Below are 26,008 nucleotides of genomic sequence, written 5' to 3' on the forward strand. Positions count from 1 at the left end.
AGGATCAGTCATATGATCATGAATACCCTGTTCTCTGCCAGCCAGATTCAATATGATAGCACAGATTTGTAAATATATTGTTTAAGCATGCAGGAATCATCACACAGTGTAAAAAAACATCTCAGCAACAGACTGCCTCACTGCACTCGGTGTCTCCCGTTTGTTAAGCAGCTGAGTTTTCAGAAGGTAAAGCATGGGGGAAGTTGACAGATGTTACAGAAAACTGCGGCCTCATTCGGCGCACTCGTTGTTTTCCCATACAGAACCCTGAACATCGTTACAGAGCAAGAGCTGAAGCATGCTTTCATGTGTTAGGATGCAGTGATGAGAGACTAAATATCTCATTAAACATAGGCAAAGCCATTAAAAGAAAAAAAAAACAATCCCACACATTATTAGAAATAACTTCTTATAACTGATTTGTTTTAGATTTAATATTTTTGGTTTTCCAAAAGGAAAATGAAATGCAAGAAATTGAATATATATTGAATATTTTCTTATTAAAACGTAAATCATAGTTTGATGTATTGCAGCTTTGAATTGGGGGCTTATTCTCGGTGTGTTTTCTTCTCATCAGGATGTCCTGAACAACCTTGGTTCTTCAGAGCTGGATGAAGACGACCTCATGTTGGACCTGGACCTCTCCGACGATCAGCGCCATCGGCACGGTAAACGTCTCACTGCCGCAAAGACCGTAATGCAGCTGTAGGGTTACAGTTAAAGGCAGAAAATGACACTGTCGGCTGCTGCGTCACACTCCGTCAAATCCAAAACTAAAAAAAAAAAATAAAAAGTCCCCTGTGCCGCTGCTCTTAGAAACTAAGCATTCAAATCAAGACATAATCTGTCACTCGTTCACTTCTTTCTGTATCTACCCCTCCTCGAGTCAAGTGAATATCTGCTCATATTGTGACAGATTTTTTTCTGCCCCCCCCCCCCTCTCGTCGCCTCCTCCTCGCTGGCCTCTTCTGTCTCTCACCGTGCTTCGTTTCACTCTCCGTCTGTCTTTTCCCTCATTAAGCCACCTCTATTCCATCACTTTAAAACATGAAACCAGTATTCGCCCCGCTTCTTTCAACATGTGCCACGACTCTGATGTAGCTCCCTCATTTACAGCGATTTATCTCCTTTGTTGTTTTGGCATTTCAGTCGCACTCTCCCTGACATGCCTCGTGGTTGAAAAGTGACTGTCAGCTGAGGATTATTGCTTGTGCCGTGCCACAGCGCCGCACAGGGCACCAAAAAGCTCAGTAACCGTAGTTTCTTTTCACACGAGACATGAGGGTATTATTTTCATGAATGAGCATGGAGACCTGCTGTAACCACCTCAACGTAATGAAAGACTTCCCAACACATTCATGTGTTAATTCTTATCCCATTCATGTCTCAAGAAGGGATTTACTTCATTTTGGTGCGCCGAGTAGATTTTAGTGAAGCTAAATGATTGAATTTCCCCAACAGAGTAAAAATTGCCAGCTTTTGCATTGACTGTCAGCGCTGATTACGCTTCAGACCTTTGCTTGCAAACGTTTTAATACACATCACCCTGTGCATTCATAACATGTACACATTGGCTGGAAGATTTGGTGACATGTTTGAGCTGACTCAACGGCGTATGCGTAAGCTTGAAATGCGATCACTGTCATGTTTTCTGATTCAGTTTGCTCAGATACAAGGTCTCCGTGTCTGATAGTAAAGTGGTGGGGCTTGTTTACGTCACCCTGACACTTTATGTAAGCATGTCTTACCCAACAGGTCTCTCAGTCACATTATATGGTAATGCGAAGCTGGATTCATCCATCTCCAGACCGTATTAAAGTCCCAGATGGGCTCGCAGAATATTACAGTTGCAGTCAAATAAAGTAAAATGCTCAGCAGCACTGTGGAGTAAAAACTAAAACAAAAGCCTCAGCCCTAATAAACAGAATTTCCCGTGCTTCTGGGGTTTGGAGAGTTTTGCGAGAGAGGGTGGGTTTGAGCTCTCCCACACACGAATCTCACAAACACACACACACACGCACACGCACGCACTGTCACCTCTACAGACTCTAGCTGATGCAGAGCTAAAGGCAGCCCCATCATTAATACACACTTACACACCAGCGTGCATGCTTAGTCATTAGACCTAATGGTTTGCAGACTGTAGCATGAAATTAAAGGTTTGATAAATTGTCCTCATAAAGTCGGGGGACTAAGACTTTGTGCTCGCAATAGAAGAGTAAGGTTCCTCCAAGTGCTCAACTTGAAGGGTCTAATTTAAAGACACACACCCATGCACACTCTCTGGCAGTACACACAATGCAGACAGACCGTGGCGCGCCCACGCACGCCCTCACACACACACACACACACACACACACACACACACAGGGTGTATATAAAGACAGGCACACAAATAGATATACACAACTGGACACACACCTATCCCACAACTCCACACAGCCGCACAGTCTCATTGGCACTTCTCATTTTTACTTCTCTCAGGTGGCTTGTTAAAACCTTTATTAAAAAGCAAGCAGTTTCACAGCAATTTATGACCAACAGTGCTCGGCTGCAGGGCCGTGTGCTCTCTTACACCAAATGTGACTCATGCCCCGTGGATTCAGAGAGAGCGAGTGAGAGAAATGCTAAGCCCCGTCTTTATCACTGGCACCACCTCCACTCTGTTTGGCTGTGCTCTGTTAAATGTGCCATCAGATGTGCACTTAACATTTATTAAAACAATTCCATGTTTCATAAGTACTCAGACAAGTTACTGCTAAATTTTATTAATTGAATAGTTGAAAGGAGGGATTTTATTCTTCAGATATGTACTTTGGGAGCAGATTTTAATAGTTGTGGGTTTTGTTGGCTGGAATACTTTGTGTTCAGCTTTGTAACTGAGGTGCAGGGACAAAGAGATGAGCCTCATGAAATGTTTGTCTGGGTGTGTTTGCAGTGTCCAGAGAAGACTCCAGCCAGTCCCTGGCCTCCTGTCTCAACCTGCTTCCCTCACCCTTGGACCCCACTGGAGATCGGATTGCTGGGAAAGAAACCAATCAGAGGTAAATAATTGTATTCTGATGAATGTAGCATCCTCAGAAGGATTCTTCAAAAGCCAGTAGACATTTGTGGATATTTTAAACTTTAATGTATCCTGTAGTGCTATGAATGGTATAATTTGTATTTAAACTTTATCTAAAATACACACTAAAAGCGTACTTGCATAAGTGCTCAGTGTGACCATCCTATTCGCTTTAAGACTCTGTTGCAACATTTGTGGTCGTTGCTTTCTTCTCCCACATGTATTTCCTCTAAACGCAGTCGGCTTCAGTCGCAGGGAGCACAGGTGCAGCACAGTACTTGTCAGGTTGTTTGGGGGGAATTTAGGCTGTCTCAGTTGTTTCTTTTTCTTCTGGCTCTGTTACTCCACATTGTGATTCTCTGTAAGTTGCACCATCTGCTGTGGCCCTGACAGTGTGCGCATACTCTCAACGAAACGAAAGGCAGGAGAAATTGGGCCATGGTCTGGTGTCGGTTGGTCTTTTAAAATAGGACCGAGTCACGTAGAGTTAGAGCATATGGAGGGTTCAAGGATCTGCTCTCATACACTTACCCACAGGGCATTTATCTTCTGAGCAGTATAGCTTCAATAAATTAGAGCAAGCAATATCGCTTTCTCTAACATTGCGCACAATTGCCTTTTGAGATACAAAGAGTGAAGGAGAAAGGTTTATTGTCTGTTCGAGGAATCGCTGATCTTGAATGTTCTGTGTAAAAGCACAACATGTTTTATGTCCCTTTCTCCATAGCAGAGGTGACAGAAAGACAAGGTAAATAAAGAAATAAATCAGTTCTCTTTGGATAAATAAGCAGGGTTGTCTTTCGATTCTCCTCTGTCTTTGTACAGCGAACGGCTAAAAGAGAACAACTAACGGTGTCTGTTGGTATATAACAGTATATAAGGAAGTTTCCATATCATTCCATTCCATTTATTTTGGCCCCGCCGTGTCTTCCCTACACTTACAGTCAGGACAGAGCTTGCTTGACACATGTTGAGTTGCATTTAAATCCATTCATCTGTACAGAGATGCCAGCGCACGACACAGAGTCGGAGCAATTCAGTGGTCAGGCTTGATTTAGTTTTATTGAGCCAGTCGGTGATAAAGGGTTCGTATCACCAGTGGTGTCGTCCGGTGGTGTGTCTCAGCAAATAATTACAACTTGACTTGGGTGTTTCTCTCTCCATCAGTGGGTGAACAGTTGACTTCTGCTAGCCCACAGACAGTGCATGCATCTGTTGATCCATGTGCATTCGTGATTTAACTTGTTTGTTTGCAGAGTGTACAGGTCAGCTCTTGTGAGTGGTTTTGAAGTGTAGTTTGAAGGATTTGGCGAGACATTGAACTCACCTAGGGCTTTCTCTCTCTGAGGAGGCTTTTTTTCATGCAGTCTTTGTAAGTCTCAATGAACTGAAAAGAAAGACATTCTTTGTGTCTAGACGCCGTCAGTGAATCATGCAAGTCAGGAGTCAACCTTTTCAACTCACCCAAGGTTTTTGACAGACAGTTCATTGGTCCTTTCATTTATACTGAAGCATCACTTGTCTTTGAGAGCGGAGAAGAGGGTTATATATGTGTATGTATGTGTGTATGTAATATAAGATTAGTATATTATTAGTTTAAGTATAGCACAAACTGTGCATTGAGTCATTATTATGTTTTGTAGATTCAAGTTATTCTGTCTAATAGTCGCTGAGATTCAGACTTAATTGACCAACAGACTTGACATTTCCTCCTCCGTGCCTTTCCCTGAGACTGGCTGAATGCTAACAAAGATGTATGCAGTAATTTAAATCACGGCACGCATGAGCGATTTCTCTCTGTACGCACTATCCTTTACAACGGCTCGGCAGTCGGCAATAAAGTCATAACCAGGCCTGTAAGACTGTCAGAACATGCATCACGCAACCGAAGCGCATGTGTGCTGCTTGCAGAGAGACAGTGACATGATACGGGCTCAGAGCGATGTGTATGCCAGGAACTTTTCCACAGCAGGGAAGCAGCTGCTCCAGCACTGAAGTGCAAAGCTACACACAAACTTCAGTAAGCACATTCTGAAGAAGTGCGGATTGAAAGTGCAGCAGCCAGGCACATGCCAGTGCCCCTGACCAAGACGTTGCCGGTGGCAGGTGTTAATTTTCCGCTGTTTTAGTTCAGCATCTTCACTGGTTTCTTCTTACAAAACATTTTCACACAAATTTGACTAGAAAATGTGGAAAGTTAAATTGAAGAACCCAAGATTGTAGAAGTGGGGAAGGGTGCGAAATTGTGTTTGCCCAGGGCTGCCTCTGTCTCGCTCACTGAGTTCCCTCCTCTCTAGGTCTCTTTTGCTCTTTGTCTCAGCTTCCATATTCCCTCAAGGGGACATTGATTTGCTAGAGGCAAAGCAAGCTCCCCTTTGTGCATGCACACGCACGTGCACACAAACATACAAACGCACGTTTCTTTCACTTTGGAGGACAATGCAATGACTTCCATTCGTTTATAAACACTCATCGTAACTCACTTTATTCAACAGAGTGATATCCTCACCGAGAACCAAGGCTTCTGTTTAAATGTGGATTATCTCTGTTTTGTCTCGCCTCTGACTCCCCTCCTCTCGGTGTGACTGCACACACACACACACACACACACACACATGCACACACACACGTCAGTCAGTCAGCCTGTCCAGGGAGAATATCGGCAGCAGGATACTGGTTGCCGTCTGACAGGCTGCCTGCACAGAACATCTGCTGTTTGCACACACAAACACACACACGCACACAGAGCGAGAGATAGTCTTTCATACCTAAACTATTAGGTTTGATGGTTGGATGATTTTGATGGCACGCGCTCAACTTTCTGTGTTTTAAATTTTGTAATCGACGTTTCTACGATAATAGTAGACATATTTTTTTTTGACTGTATTGGTGGCAACAGCAAGAGAGGAAGATGTCTGAGGTGATTCGAGGAGAGACCTGATACTTCAACATAGTTTTTCCCGGTCTGCTGCATTCGTCTCAATATAAAACGATCTGACACAACCCGGAGACATAAAGCAGCTCATCACCTGGTACATGAGCAAAGATCAATCATCCAAAACACTGTGGACTGTTTAATAGATTCAATCATGAAATCTTTGACATCTTGGAATAACTACACTGGGAAAGGTGCTTGGTTCAAAAGTAAATGAATAAAAAAAAAAAAAAGAACTTCTGTAATTGGACTGAACAATATATGTGACTTAAAACAGTCTAAAAAAAATAAACCCAAACAACTTGATCAGTTTTGCATTTTTTTCAGTGTAATTGGGAGAGTAAGATATTGAAATTCAATTTTAAATGTGCTTCTTTGGCTCTGAGAAATTGTGAAATGAAGTCTTCTTATGTATTATTAATCTGCTCAGGACTCTCAAGGTTAAACATGTGTTAGATAAAAAAAAAAAAAGTGAAAATGGTGGATTAAAAGTACAAATCTGTGATATCACACATTTGTTAGATCATATGACAATTTAAATCCCACACACATCAAGTTTATTGGATCTGCAGTAGTCTGTGCTAAATTTAATCCCTCCTGCACTTATATTTAAACATCCCTTCTCTCAGTGTATTAACATATAAAATTAGTCCGCTCGCAGCAGTGATGCAGCTTTTCCACAGAAATGCTTAGTGATCTTGTGAAAGTCCTTAAAATGGCATCCACTCCTTCAACCTCATTAAATGTGTCAAAATCTATAAATATACAAACATATTTCTAAACTTTAGTGGCTCAAAGACAAGAGACATTACTTCACTGTGAATGCCGTCTGCAGTTTATGTGTGTGGGGTTTTGAAGTTTTCACATCATGCTGCAGAAGCTCCGCATTAGGTAATGATTGATTTCTGAACTCATTTTCAATCAAGGTTTTCATTGTTTTCATACATCATTCAGAGCACCGCAGGTCAAACATTTATTGGTAGATAGGGATTCATAGTTTGAAGTGTATGGGGAAGTCGTAAACGGCACCAATAATACGCTAATACAGAGCTACATATTAGAATGAAGTAGATGGATAATCTTTTATTGGCATTATTACCGTGATAGTACTTGACAAGGAATTAAAACTCAAGATTCAGCATAGCTGTTTAGAATTTAGCAGCCGTAGTTAAAGAGACAGAAGGAAAAAAAAAAACACAATAAAACCACTCAGATAAATCACAATATATATAGATAAATGCTAATCACTATAAACCATGCATTAAAATGAGTTTTTCTTTCTTCAGGTATGCTGTGCTTTGCGATTTGTTTCAGTTTCAATCACATCACTATTCCCTCACACAGATGAAAAGGCCATCGATCCAGATTTCAGTGCTAATCTGCTGATCTAAAAAATGATAACTCTAACTTTACGTGTGACCCTTGCTCTTATGATTGGCAGAAATCATGACTTAATTACATATTACAAAAGAATAACTTGAAGTTTTGCCTTGCTTGAGTTACTGGTTTCTTTTAATGTTTCCTTTTACATTTTCAAGTGCTTTTCAGTCAGCAGCAGCCATGCAGTAGGAGTGTTTTGGCTCTTCTCCCTCACTGTCCCACATTTACCACATTTACATGGTTACATGTTTTGTCAGTCTGAATTCTTTGTAATTGAGCTGATTTTTCCTGTTGGCATGAAGACTGAATCAGTCAGTGGCTCTATCCCATCATGCCTTGCATTGGTCTTTGTGACATGTACACACTATCAAGTTTTACTTGGATACCCACCAATACAGTAGATAGATCTGTGAGATGCACAAGCTGATTGTGTTGCACGGAGCGTTTTTTTTTCATGTAATGCTGCAGTGTTGCCTTGCCTCATGATAATGCAAGTATCTGTGATTCATGTTCACTTTGAGAAACCTTTAACTATTCAGAAGGTCCTGTTTTTGCTACTCTTCTATTTTTATTGGCTGTGTGCATTACCTGCCACATCTAAATGTCACAACACTCAGTAAAACACCTGAAACAGGCCATAACACCACACACAGCTGCGAGTAAACAGACACAGTGTGCTGCCCATGTCGGACCTTACATCCAGGTTTTATGACAAGACCCAGCCGTTAGTGTTTTCCAGACAAAACAGTAAAGCCATATTTTAGTCGATGGAGGTAATAACTGCATATTGTTTCTTTCTGGTTGGTGGAAGTGGAGCAGAAGGCACATTAGACCAGTGAATATGTGTTTGGTGCGAGCTTTAACTCCTGTGTCCTGTTAAGAAATTGAATCCTCCCTCATCTCTCCTATGCAAAAACACGCAGAGGAAATTAAATTTTGACATTCGGGGATATGGCTTGCCTGTTGTTATGGTAACGGTGGTCTGCCTGTTGAGAGTTCTCGCTCTCCTCTCTCCTTTTTTGAGTTTTTTTTTTCTTCTTTCCGTTTTTATTGCCGTTGATCACCACCAGGCTGAAGACAGGTGGCGTGAGGAGGGAAGATACGAACACTCAAGGGCATCCCCGTCTCGTCGGTGTGCAGCGGACACTTGTGACAGTCTCAATTTACATATCTTGACTTCTCACTTAATGCGCTGTTAAAACATTCACATGCTTTTTCATTTGCATAATGAGGCTTATTAGGAAAATGTCAACATTTGTGGACAGGTCCCAATTCTCCTCAGTGACAAATTAATTACATGTGACCCTCACTTGTAGTTAAGGGTATTAATGTTTTTTTTTTTTTTTTTCATCCTTTCTTTCAGCTTTAACTTGTGGTGTGGCTTTTTTTTTTACAAAGGAGCAGTGAAAACGGAATTAGCTTGCTCTTTCAAATGAAATGCGGCGTGGACAGCAGCAGTTCGATGACTGTAGGAGAGAGAGCACGCTCGCAGCCATGTAAGTTCAGTCTACTGGGTATTGAGACACTGCCGAGGAGCGAGGACAAGCGTCGAGAAAGTGTCTCATAATTCCAGAAGACAACCACTGCTCAAGTTCGCTCTTCTATTGTACGCACTAATATATTCTCAGTTGGCCTGCGCTCTCCCACAGAGACCTATAATCTGTGATTATATAGAATTTGCTCTCATGTACGCGTAAACATAGAAACAAATTTGTTTAATGCTAAAATGATTCATAAAGTATATCTGCAAATGCCGTTGTGTAATCCCGGGCGACCGGGTACGCTCAACGAAAGAGTAACACACATAAACACCCACACAGCTCCCGCTCTACAGTGTGTCATCTACTTGTACGTTCGCTCACATGCGCGCGTGTGCACATGCACATTTATAAAAATAGACACATGAAAAATCCAGCTGAGCCTCAGAGTGGAGCTGGGGACAAATAAAATGCACTGCAACATGTTTCTCATACACACAAACAGACACAGACACACACACACACACACACACACACACACACACAGGAGGTACAGTGGGAATACTGCCGCCCTCGTTCAGCTTTCCCGCATATAATGTGGCTGAATTTGTTAGTCTAACAAGCATCGCCAAAGCCAAGTCTTTTATTCTGTATTAATCTGTAATTTGCTTTCAGTTTTATATGAATTAACAATTAGCGATCTCTCAAATCTTTCTCTCAGAGATGGTGTTTTTCTCACAGGACTTGCCTACAGATCGGCTGCGCTCGCCCCACATCATGCTCTAAGAGGCCCCACAGGAAAACTCAAAGCTGTATGCAATGACATTTCCAAATGTATAACTGTTATAAACCTCTGAATATGGTAAAAATTCTGTAGAGTGCATTCGTTCTAGTGCTTTTGCGAATAGTTGTCAAGCTTGGAATTAGCATCGCCCGGTTGGGTTTATTAAATGTTCAACACAGGGAGACTAATTAGTGTTGGCTTTCAGTTTTTCTTTTTTTTTTTGCCTTTACTCCTACTTTGAACAGGAGCATGTGTTTGTGATTTATAATGTGGAGAAAAACATAAGATTGGCAATAAATAAGGCATTCCTTTGCTTTCCATTAGCGAGGTCTGTGTGTATAGAAAGGCTTTAGCGAAGTGCTACTCACTGTTGGTCTTGTGTGAACAGATTAGAAGGCATATGGCATTAATGCTTTGCTTTCCAAAACTCGAGCGTCGTTCTGCAGCTTTGAAGGATATTTAAATAACTCTTTTGTTTTCCGACTTCCTCTGCGTTGTCTGGCTCTCGGCTCTATATCTTGTCTGTTTGTTTTGGACCACAGTGGCCTGTATGTTCAACATTTCTTCCCTTGCAACATGCTGGCATTAGATTACTGTATTTACAGCACAATGGTTAAAGGCTGCAATTTACACTCAGCTGTGATGTTATGAAATATTTTCCATGGAGTTTATTGCTTTTTCCAACACATCTATTCACCGACCAACCTTTTTGTTTTAAAGCTTCAGGTTCGCCTGGGGCTGGAAATGATCCTAGGGTCCGTTCACAGTGCACACAAACACCGTGATCCATGATTTGTGGTTTGTTATGTAAAAAGTCGGCTTGACAGTTGTCTGCCGGCCTGCTTTAGAGCCTTTTGGGACAGCCTTGCTTTGACCAGACACATCTCATACTTTATACATTCTTTTAACTCAAGTGAGATAAATAATTCCAAGTAGAGGACAGAATCAAAGCCAAAATCTCTTCGTCGCCATTGCAGCTCTCCGAATGCATAATACCTAATTAAGTACTTCATACTCTTGAGCACTGCCAATGAAACAGCTTTTAACGAAATAACAAAAAAAAAAATCTGCTTTTTTATATCTTTATTTGTAAAGAGTTGTTTGTGCAAATTTTCGTTTAATTTGATGTGAATTAAAGCTTATGAAGGTGATTAAAAAAAAAAAAGGCAGAGATAAGATCCAGAATTATTAAAGGGGGAAAATTGGGAAGCATTTATTTATGTTGACAAAACTATCAAGTATAAACACTCGAAACAGTTCAGGCTTCATTGTGGAGCTTGTCACAATACAACCACACAAGCAGGATAATTGCCATTTAAATAATTTCCTCGTTATGAGTCAGTAATGGAAAGTTTTGTTCCTCGGTGCTATTATTTTGTCATGGCAGCGACAACAATGCCACTACAAAATAACAACAGATCAGAATAGTGACTCATCTCCAACAATGTATTTGGATCTCCGAGAGGAAATTAGGCACACTGACAGTGACAAGCGGATATTAGATGAAAAGCAGGGAGACAACATTGAAATTTATTTGGTTGTTACAGCCTCTCATTGTGAGACATTAGCTGTGTTTGTCAGCTTATGGAAAACACATCTCGGATCGGGAATTTACGGCTTCAGCGTGCCTCAAATGTGTTTTCTCGAAGACATTCGCTTAAGAAAAACTCGCGTCTAAAAGTGAGCTTTGTGTCACGGATTGACAGCTTTATCATACCCGTTGCTGACATTGATGCATGGCACCATCCTAGTCCAAGGACACTTTATAAAACGCCTCCTTTAGATTTTCAAGGTGTCGCTCTCAACTTTTGTTTTCAAGTCTTACCTGAGATTTTGCATGTTTAACTTTTCATGGCTGCAGGGACAGTGGTGGCATAATAAGGCTTTTTTTTTTTTTTTTGAATAAACACAATCACAATGCAATTATGCAGTCATTGAAATTCTGGTCTTTTATCAATAGAATAAATAGCACAAAATTATCATGTCCTTAAGTAATGAACCGAATAGATAAACATTAAAGTGTCCTCCAAATAATAATTCCCTTTGGGTGGAAAATTTGCATTTTTTAAAGTGGATTTGTTGACTTGAGATTGGGAAAAAAAAAGTTACGTAAAAACCGATGGTTGCTTCTTTTTTTTTTCTGACTGGATGTCACCAGTGGCATTCTGACTTTTCATCCTGTGCTCGGTTTGAAATTTCAGACGGAGAGTTACTTCAAAACGTGTGGATCATTTAAGAGCAGCAGAAGAAATCCTTTAGTGCATGCATAACAATATAAACTCCGGAGAGTATCGCGTCTCTCATTCCCCGGGGCAGTAAATCTTGGTAGTGGACTTTGAGAACCCACAGCAGGGCTTTCATGCTAAAAAGTGGAAATGTTCGACTTTGAGTACCACCGTGAGGCTTTAATGCAGAATAAAAAGACAAGATAAAATTTTGTTCAATGTGGTTTGGCAATGCTCTCTGAAACAGGAAATAGTAATGGCACACATGGGAGCTGTATTAAATAGATCACTCTAAGCACAAAAAGTTGAGATTGTAATTAGTGCAAGTGTATTCTGGTCATGGTTACCCCCCATATGAAATACGCTAATGTCTCAGCTTTTCTTGTGGGTTAAAGTCACATATGCCGATGTGTTTGATGTGTGGACAGCCCCCCCAAAAAAGATATTTAATCAGAGAGAATCAAAAAGAACAAGAATAAAGTGAGAAGGAGATGGGTTAAGCTCCTCCTAAAAAAAAAAACAAAAAAAAACAAAACAAAGGGAAGCGAAAAGGACAATCGGGTTAATCACAAAGTTGCCCCTGCCACATTATATTGTTTTATATTCCCTCCAATCCCATGTCTGAAGAGTTCAGTTCACCATTAGATTCAGTGCCTGGAGCTTGGCTTGTGCTCACTCTTTAGTCACAGATGCACTTTATGTCGGAGATGAGTTTAATGGCGGCATTAAACATCCGTAGCCTCAGGTGCTGAATGTAGATGAGTACACTGTGTCTGTCAGGTGGAAAGAACGAGTGACAAATGACGGTGATCATCCTCTCCCAGCTCTGACTGTGTGTGTGTGTGTGTGTGCTTGTGTGTGCGTGCGTGCGTGTGTGGTGTGCTTGTCTTGCAGACTGTTGTATGACACATGCGCATGTAGCTAGCACAAGCGCACGCATGGCTAACAGAGGTCCGTATTACGCACATCGAGCCATAGTTGCCAATATAATAGATCAGCATCATAAATATGTTCCTTGTTGTCAGTGAAAATTTAATGAGGATAAAGTTGGCAGAAGGGACTTGCTGTCTTTCTTGCTGTCTCTCGGTGTGAAAGTGTCCTTTACTATTATTATTCCTGAGACAATGCCGTCTTTATACTGCTGATTGACACGGGTGCAGCCCACCGCTCCCTGCTGCTGCTGAAGATAATGCACTTGAATCCCACGTAATGTGTTTGACTATCAGTCATTATTCATCACTTTACACACCAGCTGAACATTATGTAAACTCAGGCATCTCAGTATGTGCAGCAGTGTGTGTCTGTTTAGTTGGTGCCCCCTTGTGCGTATTGTTTACTGCTTTTATGTCCACGCACACACACACACACACACACACACACACTCACAAACACGCACACACTCGTGTGTGGGTGCACGCAGGTATGTGTCATTGCTGGGAGTCAATGACCTGGGAATAAAAACACCGCATGAGAGGCAAAATAATGAAAGTCATAAAGAGTCAGGTAATTGGCTTCTTCAGGTTGGTGAAATGGATCACCTCTAATGCTGCTGCTAAGAAATGGCTTTTGAGATGAGAGGGGTGAGTCAGAAGGATGGAGGATGTGGAAGAGTGAGAGAAAGACGGTTTAGAAAAAAAGAGAGGAGTGTGTAAAAGTGAGAAGGGGTAAAATAAATGGGTCAAAAAGCTATAAGAGAGAGAAAGGAGCAGATAGGGCAAAGCAAAACAGGAGTACAGTAAAATGGGGCATTCAAAATATATTTCACTGTTTTTTTTAAGTCCATGAATTAATTTCTAATCAGTTCCACATTGACAAGCTCATGCAGTACCACTTTCAGCCATCAGCTGGTGTATTATTATACACCTCTATCGATTGGTGTGATCTTCTCATTAACTATCCCTCACAAAGTCCTATATCCTGCACATGCATGCAAAGAACCTGTCCAGACATGCAGTGTGTGTGTGGGTGACAGTGAGAGAGGGGGAGAGAAAGGTAAAAAAAAAAAAAAAAAAAGAGAGAGAGAGAGAGAGAAAAAGAGTCAGGCTATGAGCTCATGACAGTGAAAAGACAGATGACCCCGAGCAGAGGAACGGCCTCCCTGCCTGTATAACATCTATCATCACTGAACAGACTTGTCTTCAACTGTGCCGTGCACTTCTGTCTGTGCGTGCAGGCTTATATGTGCAGGGTCATTACCTGCAGATGAGACTCACGCTTAGCTGGAAAATGACTTTGTCTTTCCTGTAAGTGCACTTACAGGTGCTCTGTACACTCACACACATGCACTTTCACTTACATTTCCATCAGATGTTACATGAGTAAAGATTATTTACTGAAATAATATACAAACAAACTTTTAAAGAAGAAGTTTTGTAAGAACTGTGAGTGAAAATTACCAAAAAACCCCACAAAAAAACAAGAAAAACAAATTTCGATTTACTGTAGGAAATAAAAGATCTAATCTGAAAAAGTCCCTTTGGTGCAGCTATTGGTACTTTTCTTTTAGTTGTGGTAGAGTTTGCAACAATGGCAGCCTCCAAATATGTTTTGACCATTTAAAGCAGGGCTGTATATATGGCCCACCGGCCAGAAAAGGCTCAAGAGACTCCAATCCAACCTGCAGGATGAAATTGCAAACAGTAAAAGTAACAAAGAAGACATTAAGCATTGGAGGGAACTTCAGAAGGAACTCCTGTGTTTTTGCATTAAAACCAAAAGAAAGAGTTGAGCATGTTCTTTTTTCTTAGTCAGATGTTTTGCTGCTATCTACTGATGTGGCTTAATTGAGAACAAATTGGAGTGTATGGAGTGGAAGATTTCAGCTTTCCCCAGGGTGTACTCTTCTTTTCAGATATAATTCTGCTGCCTGTACACACACCTATACACCGCATTTCCAAAACGTTCCGTTTTGGTTTTACCTGTCCGCCGACCAGACTGTGGATTTTATCCACCTTTCTTAAAGCACCGCTTTCGAACACGGCTTTGGCTCATCGAGTATTACTCGCAAGGTACATGCTGAAACTGCCACTCCAGATAGTCCCGGCTCTGCTTATAGCCCTTCAGATGTCTTTACATGCAGGTTCACAGCCTTTCGGTTTCTTGGCTCTAATTTTTCTTTTTTGTCAGTGAACAATGAGGTGAATACCAATGATGTCTTTCTTTCTGTTTTAAATACAAAACCACTTGGGTTGATACCATCTGTGTCATTTAAGTCAGTCAGGAATCATTACCTTTATCAGTGTTTTTACAAAGATTATTGCTGAAATGCTAAATCAGAGGAGAGAATGAAAACTTGACACAGACAGATTCTCAAGTCTGGACAGAACATTCTCACTATACCTCGCCTTCTTTGTACAGCCCAGGTTTAAGATATTTAAAAACAAGTTTTTTTAAATTGGTGACTGTTATTTGGAATTGCATCTGCTTTTCTGAAATACTTCTTGGGTTGTAAGCAAAGTACAAAAAAATATAAAGCAGCATCACACTATGACAAAAATATCCAGAAAACTTTTGGGCGGTATTTTTTTCAGAATAATTTTCCAACAGTAAAACACCCCTCTGTTGCTTGGCTTAACCACAAAAATTCGGCTTCTAGTCTCCAGGAGGCGCAAATACCATGGCATGCGCGCAGGTACCTCAATAATTATTGTTTTGGAGTGGATGAGTGTTTTTTGAGCCCCTCTCCCACTCATTTTCCTGTCGTTCCGTGGACTTGATGTTTACCACCGAGGTAAAAGCAGCATCCAAACCTGAAACCTTGGTGAAAGCTAGAGAAAGGGCAAGAGTGTCGGGCTCAGAGAAACATACAGATGTCAAAAAACAAAACACAAAACACAAAACAGCCCTGTGAAGAAAGAAGAAAAGAATAACAAAACAGTTGGCACCGCAGCGAGGCATTTGAAACGGCGCTTAGAGAGTAGAATGCATGATTGATCATTTGTCATTTATTTACGCTCAATTCCTCCCACCTGAATAGCAGGGTGGGGCAAGAGTGAAATAAATAAAGTTCACACAAGAGATGCCAGCCGGGAAGAAAAAGCTACAACCAGAGGTTCACGAGGGGAAAAGGCACCCATGGCTACTTGGCAGACAGCACTTACCTGTCCTCAGAAGACAGCAGGCTTCCTCGACATTTGTCTGAGGCGCTCGGCAGAATCCCCGCGGGGACGCCTTCGGGCTTTGATACCGCTTCAGTTTAGTGTAATGGTTGTCAAAGTGACGAGGGAAGAAACGAGGGGGGGGGGTGGCGGGGGTGACAAGGGCACGGCTCTGAAGCTGGGGTGGAAAAGGGAAGGGCAGGGGAACAAAGGGAAAGAAAGACTGGGCAGCATGGAGAGTGGTTCAGGTCTGAGGACTGCAGTGGGTGAAAAAGATGGGCATATTGGAGGGGGGGGGAGTGTGAATGAAAACTTGCGAAAAAGAAAATAAGGGGGCTGGATGGCGAACCAGTCACGTGGAAAATATGAAGCCGCAAATCAGTTTGACCTTTTCAGGGGGGAATCTTTGAAATTGATCGCAGTTCAGTGATATTGTCTTGTTTAGCTGGAAAACTTTAAGTCTTTTTTTATGTGGGATAGGAAAAAAAGGGCATCTGATTTTTTTCTCACCTCAGTCTAAATGGCTTTAAGTCAACGTGAACATGGTCTCTTGATGGTTTAGTGCTCCTCTTTTCTGTGCCTCCGTCTGCCTCTCTTTACTGCCTTCACTCCCTCTCCCCAGATTTCTTGGTATGCAGACTGTGAGCTTGTCTGTGTGTGGTTTTCAGACAGGAGGGTGGTATTTCTCAGCTCACCTTTTGAAAATGTCATAAAAAAGGTGAGATACACAGTCCTTCTTTATGCACCTCTGTCATAATATCATAACTTGGCAGAGAAATGTCAGTGCAGGAGTTTTGTCAAATTATACTCATTGGATTATCATGTCTGCCTATGTAAGTGTCTTGACTGCAGCTTAATTTGACTCCTTGAAATTCTTTGAAGGTATATGTATAAAAACCTCCCCAAAAAACTTGAAGAATTTGATGTCACTCAATAGAAGATCATTTGATTTCAGTTTTTATAAATTTATGTAAACAAGGACACGTTTTTGAGTTTTTCCAACATTTAAAATTTGAATGAAAGAAAAATAAGTTTACATTACCGGGTACATTCACATTACTTTGCTGGTTTAGTGGTTCATAGTGCCCATGCTTTAATACAAAACAGATGTGAAGTTGATAATTGAGATACTTTTTAAGCATGTTATGCTTGAGGCAGACATCTTGTTATCCCACAGGCGCACATTTTGAACAAATTTAACCTCCGGTGGTTTTTGATTTACTCTCATGTGACTTTATGTATTTCTTAGTTTGGGTGAAACAAATTTTCATGTGGAGGATATGGAGGATCAGACCTTTTTTCTCAATGTAATTTTTGAAGTATTTCTGTCACCTGTTCATACCTATCACCTACTTTAATTACATTCCCCTGAACAAAGCTGGTGTTCTTAGGTTCCTAAATAATTACTTTTGTGTAAAAAGAACTTCTAAACATACCTATGAAAAAAAATAGGAACCACGGGTCCATTGTTTATGAAATGGGTTTTTATGAGTTATAATTTACTGCCCTGTCATCTTCTGTAATAAACCATAGAATTACAAAACTGCAACTCTGCCTGTGCAGACATTCAATTACATCCTTAATTGTAAAAAGCTATCATAAGTACGCTGCAGCATTTGTTCTTGTAATGTATTTGTCATTTTATATGTATGAGTGTCCAGGCACACTCATACAAGCCAAATTAAAAATTTAGGCTAATAATTGTTTTGGAATCGTTGAAGCTTTGTAACCCAGAAGAAGCTTACTTTTCTGTTATGGGACTATTTTCCTGTCCGGTTTAATGTAAAGTAGCTCTGTGTCATCAGCAGTTAGAAATATTCTCGTGTGGAAACTCTCAAATTGACAGATCAAGCAAAGTGGGCTCCAAGCAATGAATGACTATGAAGATACAGTTTTTATAGATAAGGTCAGTGTCAGTAGTCGTATTGAGCTTTAATGCCGCCTGGAAGGTAAAGACGGATGGAAACTAATGTGACATTGAGCGACCCCGACATCTTTTGAATGTTCTCTGCAAAACGCGTCCTCCGCAGTACGAAACTATAGATGCTGAAGGTGAGAGGAATGGCAGGGGCCGTGCATCAGGAGCCCAAGTCAGTGTTTAGTCACTTACTTAAGATTTTAGCCAAGTGCGAAGCTGCTCTGTGTCTCTGCAAAACCAATTTCTTCACTGACTTTCTATGAAGGATTTCTACAGTGCGAATCTGCCGTCACAATACTGTCTCAAAGTTTCCAGTATTCACAAGTACATTCAGAAAACTCGTCTTAGTTTGGAGGCTGTTTAGTGCTGTTGCTGCAGTTAACCCTCCAAGTGGGCAACCAGTCGAACCTGCAACTGGGACACATTTAATGCATGGAATTTGAGAATGAAATTAAAAACAATAACTGTGAACAATGGGTGTGATATGTGCCTTTTAAAGAAGTCTTGGATGATAAAGCCATTCACATTGTGAGGTATGGTGGAGGCAGCATCATTCAGCATTGGACTGCTTTGCTACCGCACTGGAAGATTCCCATCCTCGTCAAGCCGTCCCCCAGATTCTCTGTGAAGCTCTTTTAAAGTTGGGAGCAGGATTCTGGTCCTGCACACGCAAAGAAATTTACTGCCGTTTCGCTTCAGAAAAAAAAAAAAAGAAAAAGAAAGGCCACTTGTTGGAGTGGCTCATTCAGAGCTTAGACCTTAATCCAATAGAGATGCAGTGAATTAGCCTCAAGAGAACCATTTAAAGAAGACATCTTGAGGATATGGCGAAGGTAAATAGATCTGTAAGGAGTAATTTTCTAAAATCCCGACTGAACAATGCTTATATTGGATCAGCAAGTACAGGAAGTGCTTGCTTCCTGTTAATGTAACAAAAGGTTTGTGATACAATCGCAGGATACTCCTCTCAGCAGCACCGTGAAAGTTTGAGATCTGCTGTCAATTGTTTGTGTTCTGTCAAATTCGATTCCCTCTCCACTCGAACACAAACATGTGTAATTAGCTACACACAAACAGATCCTTTTTTTTTATTTTTACATAATAATGATGGATATGCATTAGTTGAAATCATAATGAAATAATTACAAATCTCCTGACAATAAAGGGGATAGTGGGATGAGAGGGTGGACTATTGTTTGTGTGGAGGTATCACCTCGTGCTGCGGGTTTTAAATCATCTTAAAACAGACTTTTTATAGAAATGAGTGCTCATTAAAATGGGCTCCTCAGGGGTTTCAGTGCAGCAGCTGCTATGTATCGTGGCTGTTGCAGGTCTTGGTTCCCCTCATGATCTTAGCTGCCCCGTCTAATTTCCCCTCTGAGAAAACTCTCTGCCGTCTTTCTGTTTTGGCTTTTCACAGTGTGATATTTAAAGCCACTCAGGATGGAATTTAGTGGCATACCTGACACTTTGTGGCAAAGTTTTTCTTAATTCTGCAGATGGGAGGTGCTGAAGATTAATGCTTTTCCATATTAATATGCAGTGAAATAAAATAAAATGAAAAAAAACATACTTATATTAAATGACTGTTCCCATTATTATGCAGGCACGTTCTTATCACTTTAAGAGGTATAATCTACTGTGTTTCATTTAATTGCCATTTATTGTTTTACATGCTGCCAACCTATTGCTCAGACCATGTTTGTACAATTTCATTGGTCACACATGATATCACGGAGGATTCTGGGAATTACCGAGATATTCAGAAGCAGCTGGTGGCTTCGCATTACTATGAAATGTCTCATCTCCTCCATTTGTACCCACCGAAGGCTGTGATGAGATCTCTTCTGGTAGATAGCAGCAGGGATCAGTGAAGACAGGTCAATGATCAAGTTTTCACGCTGACTCACACCAACATTAAACCCCGCTTTCTTCTCTTCATCTCTCTTCCAGGGAACCCAGCCGTCCGACCAGCCTGCTGCCAGCTGACTGGAGCTCAGGACTGGGCTTAGTGAGGGACGATGAGCCCTTACCTCCGGGTCTGGAGACCCTTCCGCTGAGACTAATGCAGCAGGACTGCACTGCTGTCAAAACCCTTCTCTTGAGACTGAGACGGACCCTGCAGGAGGTGGGATATGCACACGCAACACGGCCAGCAGCGTGCACGGCCCCTTTCGACCAGGGGCTCATATATGACGAACGGATTAAAGATGACTGTTGTGCTTTTAACTGTGACAGTGCACGTAGGTTAAATAAACCACAGAGGCAGCTCTGCTCTTATCAAGTTATAAATGCACCAAATTGTTTTATATTGGTGAGTGTAAGAGGTTAGCGAATAATAAGAAGCAATTTCATCTGGAACTGCATTTCACGGTGCTCCTCATGCAACTTTCTCATTCACCGTTTTAATCAGCTGTGTTTCAGCCCCATGAAATTGTGTCAAAGTAGGCGCTTTTTCCTCCTTTAAAAAGCCTTTTTAATCATTTCGTGTTGTTCATTTATTGTACGGTGGGGGAAACTCAGAGGCCTTTTTAAGTGCCTGCTGTCATATTGTTCATATGAAAACAAACAGTTACAGCGCAAACATCAATCCTCCTGTTTCAGACTGAAAAAAATTACTCTTTAGGTTCTTTAGCCGGCTTCAAGCTCAAGTTTTACCCAGGGGCTCTGAGGGCATCTCAGTATGAATGTCTGGAAAGCAGAAAAATTACATTTGCAGTCGTAAAGACATGATTAGCTGTAATGATCACTTTGTAAAGCACCGTCTTGCACTACGTGCAGTCATATGTTTATTTATTTCTTGCTTTGCGCCATTAAAAACATGGAGTCTATATGGTTGATTTTAAACATGAGAAACGGTTAAAAACTGTTTTGAAACATGATGTTTAGGCAAATTTGTTTGTGGCTATTTTGTTGGTAATCTTCATTTACAGAGTTTTTGTTTTATTCTTATGCACAATAAATTCCATTCGGATGCACATTGCATTTTCATTTTCCCAGTGTAAACTGAAGTATGCTTTAAGGATGTTAATACTTTCTGGGAATTAGCAGCAGATATTTAAATGAAGTAAGAGAGCTATTATGCTGTTGTTTGAAAGTCAGTGTTGGTAGTGAATAATACATAATATACTCTAAATTTTAATGTGAAAATATTTTCAATCTTGTCCACTGTCAATGCATTGGAAGAAAATAGGTTCATAATAGCTTAGTAATTAAAAATGTTAAGAAAAAATGCTAAGAACACTGTAAGCTCAGGAAATTGAGTTCAAAGAACACCCATTTGGTACGTCTGGCTGTGGCCTTGAGGTGATTTACATAGGTGACTGACCCTCACCAAATTCAGAAGTATCAGACAGACCCACACTCACAAATCCAAATGCACGAAAAGGCAGATAAAAGGGTGGCCAGACCTTACCTAACAACCCACCATTAGTATCTTCAACAGAGATCAAAGCTTGCAGTGAATTACAGGCCGCAGTGGCATATGCATGGCTTTCTCCTGATCTTGTTCCTGTTTCAGCTGTTTTTCTCACAGGGTGACCGTGAAAGAGGCCCGAGACATGAAAATGATGAAATGATAATTTGTGGAGAAATGCATGAGCCAAAGTGGTGATGGAGAAACGAAAGAAAGTGTGTGTGAGAGTTGAGGGCAGCAGAACATGAATATGAAGGAGATCCTCTGCCCTCCTTGCTTGCTCTGTTGTGTCATTAACTTGCAAATTTTTTTACCCTCCATCAGCAGATATAATCCTTTCTGAAGCTTGGGGAGGGTGATTCGATATGTCTTTTGTCTTTGCCATTTAATTAGTTGACCTTTGGATATTAAGCCTCAATCTTATGTTTTTGTTTTTGTTTTGTTTTCCCCAACTTGTGACTCCTCACTTTAGTGAACAAGGCCAAAACAAATTATCACAACCATTCAAGTATTTCAATGACAATCATATTCTAGACTGTGAGTCAGGACATTTCTGTGTTGACATATTTCCGTAAACATCACGATCTTGCAAGTACAGGAAAATGATTTATGTCTTCAGTCACATTGCAGTTCGCCATCAAATATTCAGCCCAGACTCGTGAAAAGACCCTCTCAGTCATATTCAGACTCAACCTGATCAGCTTTAGGCCATTCTTGTTGTGACCATATCGCTTTTATTACAGTAGGACTTCATATTTCACCTTTAATGGTACCGCAGTTATATTGCAACAGCACAATGTGGGATCTAACACACAGCCGCGCCTCATCCTCTGAATGGATTTACCAATTAGCAGCCAGCAATGTGCGGCAATTTTGGTAGTAATATCACATTTTTCAGACAGTAACTACATGCCCTCGGCTGTGGTGAAGGACTATGCGTTTGCCTTGACAGTGAAACAAATGTTATGGTGAAGTTAAAACTGCAAAGAAAAGAGCAATATTTATGGTTTGAATTGTTATGCTAGTTTAATGACATAATCCTGCTTTTGTTTGAAGGTTTATCATACAGCCGTTAGTCATTGAAAATGTAAAAGAAAAACATTAGCAAAAGTGATAAAAGCGTGTGCAAAAATCAGAGGAAAATGTTTATTTCTCAGACAAGAGTGATAGTACATCATGTCGAATAAGTTCTTGTTTGTTGGGTATCATATAGGTCATATCAGCAGTTTTATCCAGCAACAAAGCCTCCGTCGTCTATCGAATTGTCTCTTTCAGCAGTTTATCCTGCTGGTTGCATGGAGCAACACTGCTGAAATGCCACTGTCTGTGTGTTTGCCATCGTTTCCGAACACAATAAACCCCATTTGTCAATGTCAGCCGTGGATTCCAGCGAAACGGTGACGTTACAGCGGCGCACCCGCTGCCTCTGTGGCCATTGTGCTGTAATCACACACACACACACCGACAGGCCCGGGTGCAAATGATGCTGCGCTCCTGAGGTGGCTGCCTGACTTACGGCTGCGGCTCGTTCACGCTGCCTTCACCAAATAACTTCAGCGGTGCTGTCACATAGATATCCGTGGATATGATAAAATGGATCTGAAAATGCTGCTGTTCATTACGTTTTCAGGCCGTTGCCATTCATCTCTGAAACCACCGTTAAATCCAGCTCAGTGACAGAATCGTGTCATAGAGTAGCTGGCTTATGTACCACTCATCAACATCTCTAAAAGCTCGGGTGGACTCCCACAACCAGGTTTAGTGTCTGAGTGTTCACGGTGATGTGGAACAGAGACCCATCCCAAAGGAAAAACCCACTAATAGCCAAGCAGAGTATCTCCAATTTAAACACCGCATATGCCAACCAACTCACTAAATCCTATGGCAGTATTTTAAAATGCTTCTGCCTTCCCTCTATAAAAACCAAAATGTCAATGAAAGAGAGTGGGAATAGATGCCACCGAGTTATTTGAAGGCTTTCACTTCTTTATTTAACTGATGTGTGGATGTGATTAAAGGTGTGCATCAAACTACAAAACCTGCCTTCCTTTCCCGGGCCATTCATCATCTGTGGACATTTAGTTTCAGCGTAGTGCAAGTCATTAAATCCACGGCTCCCTGGCAGCCGATTCTTAAATCTGAAAGGCTTTTTACTGAACCACATCTAATTGTGGGGACAGTTGTGTGTTCAGGCCTGTGGGACAGGGGTGACCTTAAAGGCGTTGTGTATGTGTAGGATGGAGAAAGAGAGTGAGTATGGGTGTTGGTGAGTGCCTGCCTGTCTCTCCACATAGGGAAAGGCATTGATCACCGATGACACATTGAGGGCCTGACGCCATAGCACACCTATAATTCTGATAGGGAGGTATGCTTCTTTAAAAGGTCAGCCAAACCAATAAAGCATAAAGTTTATGCTGTGCAAAGATTTGAGCTCCGGTGTTTCTCAAAGCTTCCTCCAAAACCTGAGAATGGGCCAATGATATGCACATACGATTAGACTTTGCCCTGAAAGCATGTTTTCAGAGCATGTTGATTGAAAGTGTAGCCATTTATTTCAAACAGCGCAACTGGTTTGAATGCAAATCCGCAGAAGGGCAGCATGTCGAACGAGGCAGACATTACTGCAAGATCAAGCGTGCCGAACACATCTCTCCCTCATACTTCACTTTACCTTCGCCCTTGTCTTGACTCCCGTGATGTTTCTTGTCGTGTCCTCCTTGCGTGTGCTGTCATGTCCTCACTATGCAGCATTATATCAGTATCAGCAGTCCTGGCACGAGACACGATTTCATCCTCTCTTGCTTTCCCATCTGTCCTGTCATGAGCCCCCACAGGTGACATTTAAAGCAATGTCTGGCCTGTTTGAGGGGCTGTGTTTCTGCACATGAGTCTGTGTGACACACAGTGTGCATCCTTGGGCCTATGAATGTTTGCATCTTGCAGCTTGTACTGTGTGTATTTGTGTGTTTTCAAAAACCTCGAGCTGTCCTTGCTCTCTGCCCGGTAGACACCTGTGCTGAGGACCTGAGCCAAAATCTGTTATTATTGCTTTACCTTACCAACAACAAAAAAAAAAAGTAAAACGTGCTGTAATTATGTGAGAAACTGGGAGGAGATGTAGTTATAGGTATAGACTGGCCATAAAGATGGAAATTGCATCTCTGCTTCCTCCCACTGAACAAATATATGGGCTGAAAATATGTAAATGTGCAGTAGTGAAGTTAGCAGTGACTTTGCGGTTGGACTTCGATTTCACATTCTGTCGACACACCAACCTGACCTATTGTTTACTTTCAACTCCACTCCGGGCCTTATGCCATCATTACATCTCTATTTAACTGCATACAATAACTAATTAATAATGGATCTGAACTAAAAAGCTACTTTCTAAGCAACAATCTGCTATAGGCAGATATAAGTAGAAAAATGCTGCATATGTTTTTTTGGTCAGTGTTTAAAAGTAATTTAATTTATAAAGAAGCAGATATAGATCAAATGTTCTATGAGTGCATAGAAGTTGCTACCTCGAAAACGGTTGTAATGACTTCATTTATTTGCATAGCAGACCATGAGTAGACAAGTTGTATTGCACTAGCAAGTAAAAACAAAAACAAAAACAAAAAAAAGCCTGGGCATTTTATGTGCAAAGTTTGCCTCTTCCTCCCCTTGTTTTTATTTTCCCAGGAAATCCTGTCCCAAAGTCTAAAGACATTGTTTGAGATTATTTGTTGCAGCTAAATTCCCCCTAAGGCAAGGCAAGACAGCCTTATTTGTATAGCACATTTAATCAGCATGGCAGGTCAAAGTGCTTTGCTTTAACCAACATGTACACCTGGCAACATAAAAAGACATAAAAAGTAATCAAAAAGATAAATAAAAACATGAGAAGAATCCCAACAATAAAAAAATAAAAAAATAAATGGAAATGTGAGTGTCTGTGATCGGACGTCTCTACCCTGTGATGGACTGTGGGCTTGTCCATGTGCGTACCTTACATAGTATACGGAGTTGTGTAGAAGATAAACCAGGTTGTTTGATAATGTATCAATCATCCAAATATTTACATATAATGATTCTGACTGTCGAGACTGTTTGTCTCCAGACATTTGACACAGTTGTCACAAATCAAGCAGACCTGTGGTCTGATTCCACCTTTTCTCGTGTCCTCATTGATTAAAACTGACTCTCTTGTTTGTTTTAAAGCAACACTAAGTAACTTTTCAACCTTAATAAAACATTTTAATATCTTTTGTGATGATACATCGACTTACAACGAGTTGAATGACCCCTCTGTCACGGGCTGAGGGCGTCAGTATTGCTTTCACTTGGACTAAGAAACTGTGAGGAGGGTGGTAGGAACCCAGCACACGGCATGCGTCACATTATGATATAATATTGTTTAGCCACCATTAGATTCATTACCTCATCGCTATCCGTCCTTCACACAGCCACTGGAAACAAATGCAGGCGAGTTCAGTCCGACAGCATGCCAACCGGAGCAGCATTTTACGATGCCACGCACTAGTCCTCATGGGAACTGTAGTATTTGTTCAGGCAAAACACTACCGCTTTTGTCCACTGGCGCCGCCAAAATCAATAGAAACTGAAAGTTCCTTAGTGTTGCTTTAAGTTAATTGCTGTGCGGTGAGTTGGAGGTCAGGCAGAAAAACTACTTTTTAAGAGAACGTGGACTCATACTGATTACAGAAGTT

The 26,008-nt window shown here is 41.1% G+C and overlaps 1 protein-coding gene across 1 annotated transcript in view; it reads left to right on the forward strand.

Annotated features, from left to right (window-relative positions):
- ccser1 (coiled-coil serine-rich protein 1) overlaps positions 1 to 26,008 on the forward strand; it is a 122,192-nt gene that overhangs the window by 23,986 nt on the left and 72,198 nt on the right. Inside the window, exons 5-7 of the mRNA XM_030104976.1 lie at positions 578 to 668; positions 2,939 to 3,044; positions 19,835 to 20,009. Of these exons, the coding sequence (XP_029960836.1) occupies positions 578 to 668; positions 2,939 to 3,044; positions 19,835 to 20,009 (372 nt within the window). The remainder of the gene's footprint in view (positions 1 to 577; positions 669 to 2,938; positions 3,045 to 19,834; positions 20,010 to 26,008) is intronic.

Source organism: Salarias fasciatus, chromosome 12, assembly GCF_902148845.1.
Source record: "Salarias fasciatus chromosome 12, fSalaFa1.1, whole genome shotgun sequence".
Lineage (NCBI taxonomy): Eukaryota > Metazoa > Chordata > Actinopteri > Blenniiformes > Blenniidae > Salarias > Salarias fasciatus.